Here is an 856-nt window from a genome sequence, read left to right on the forward strand (position 1 = left end):
GCTCTCTGAGGAGGAGGTGCTGCTCCCCTCCTGCCCCCCGCTGGAGCAAGAGGAGGAGGTGATGGCTGGGGCTGAGGTGAGGCTGATGGGGACCACCCTTTCCTTCCCATCATTCAACGCTCTCTCCCGCGGCGCTTGGATCTGCAGCCGGCCTCCCATGAGCGAGCAGGTGACGGTCTCGGGGTCGACGCCTTCGGGCAGGTCGAACTCCTGCCTGAACTCCTGACACCTGTATGAGTAGGAACCCTTCCCGTCGTCCTTCTTCTTCTCCGTCCTGCCGCTCACCCTCAGCTTCCTGCCCACCTGTTTGACTGACAGCTCTTCCGGGGAGAACTCCTTCGTGTCCAGGCTGAGGGCGAAGTTGCTGCTGTCCCTCCCCAGGTCCTGGAAGCTAATGGGCTTGAAGACGCCCGTGGAGGACGTGGGCTGGTCGATCTCATCGAAGATCTTCTGGTGCAGCCTCTCCATGAACTCCATGTTCTGCCTCATCTCCTGCATGTGGCGGATCATCTCCTGCTCCATGTGGTAGAAAAGCGGCCGGGTCTCGGGCCACAAGCTGCGGACGGGCCAGTGCAGGTCCAGGAAAGGCCTCATGGTGACGGGGGACGGCTGGAAGACGCTGGGACACAACATCCTGATGGTGGTTTCTGGTGGTCTGGAGGTCTGGTTTCAGATCAGCTGCTTCGGTCTTGAGTCTGACTGTTTGTCTGTCTGATGTCCTGTCTCCCTGCTGTTTATATACACACACCAAGCCTGCCCGGAAAGTTCCAGCAGCATTCCTGTGTGTGTGTGTGTGTGTGTGTGTGTGTGTGTGTGTGTGTGTGTGTGTGTGTGTGTGTGTGCGCTCACAGTCTAA

The 856-nt window shown here is 59.1% G+C and overlaps 1 protein-coding gene across 1 annotated transcript; it reads right to left on the bottom strand.

Moving 5' to 3' along the window:
* Positions 1-6: 6 nt before the first annotated feature.
* LOC111673221 (heat shock protein beta-11-like) lies at positions 7-723 on the bottom strand (the record flags this gene model as incomplete). Its single annotated transcript, XM_023430914.2, has 1 exon — positions 7-723. A coding segment is annotated over exon 1 (627 nt), but the record flags the coding sequence as incomplete, so codon positions are not given.
* Positions 724-856: the final 133 nt, after the last annotated feature.

Source organism: Seriola lalandi, unplaced genomic scaffold, assembly GCF_002814215.2.
Source record: "Seriola lalandi dorsalis isolate HSWRI2012SDOR001 ecotype SW California unplaced genomic scaffold, Sedor1 jcf7180002010014, whole genome shotgun sequence".
Classification (NCBI taxonomy): Eukaryota; Metazoa; Chordata; class Actinopteri; order Carangiformes; family Carangidae; genus Seriola; species Seriola lalandi.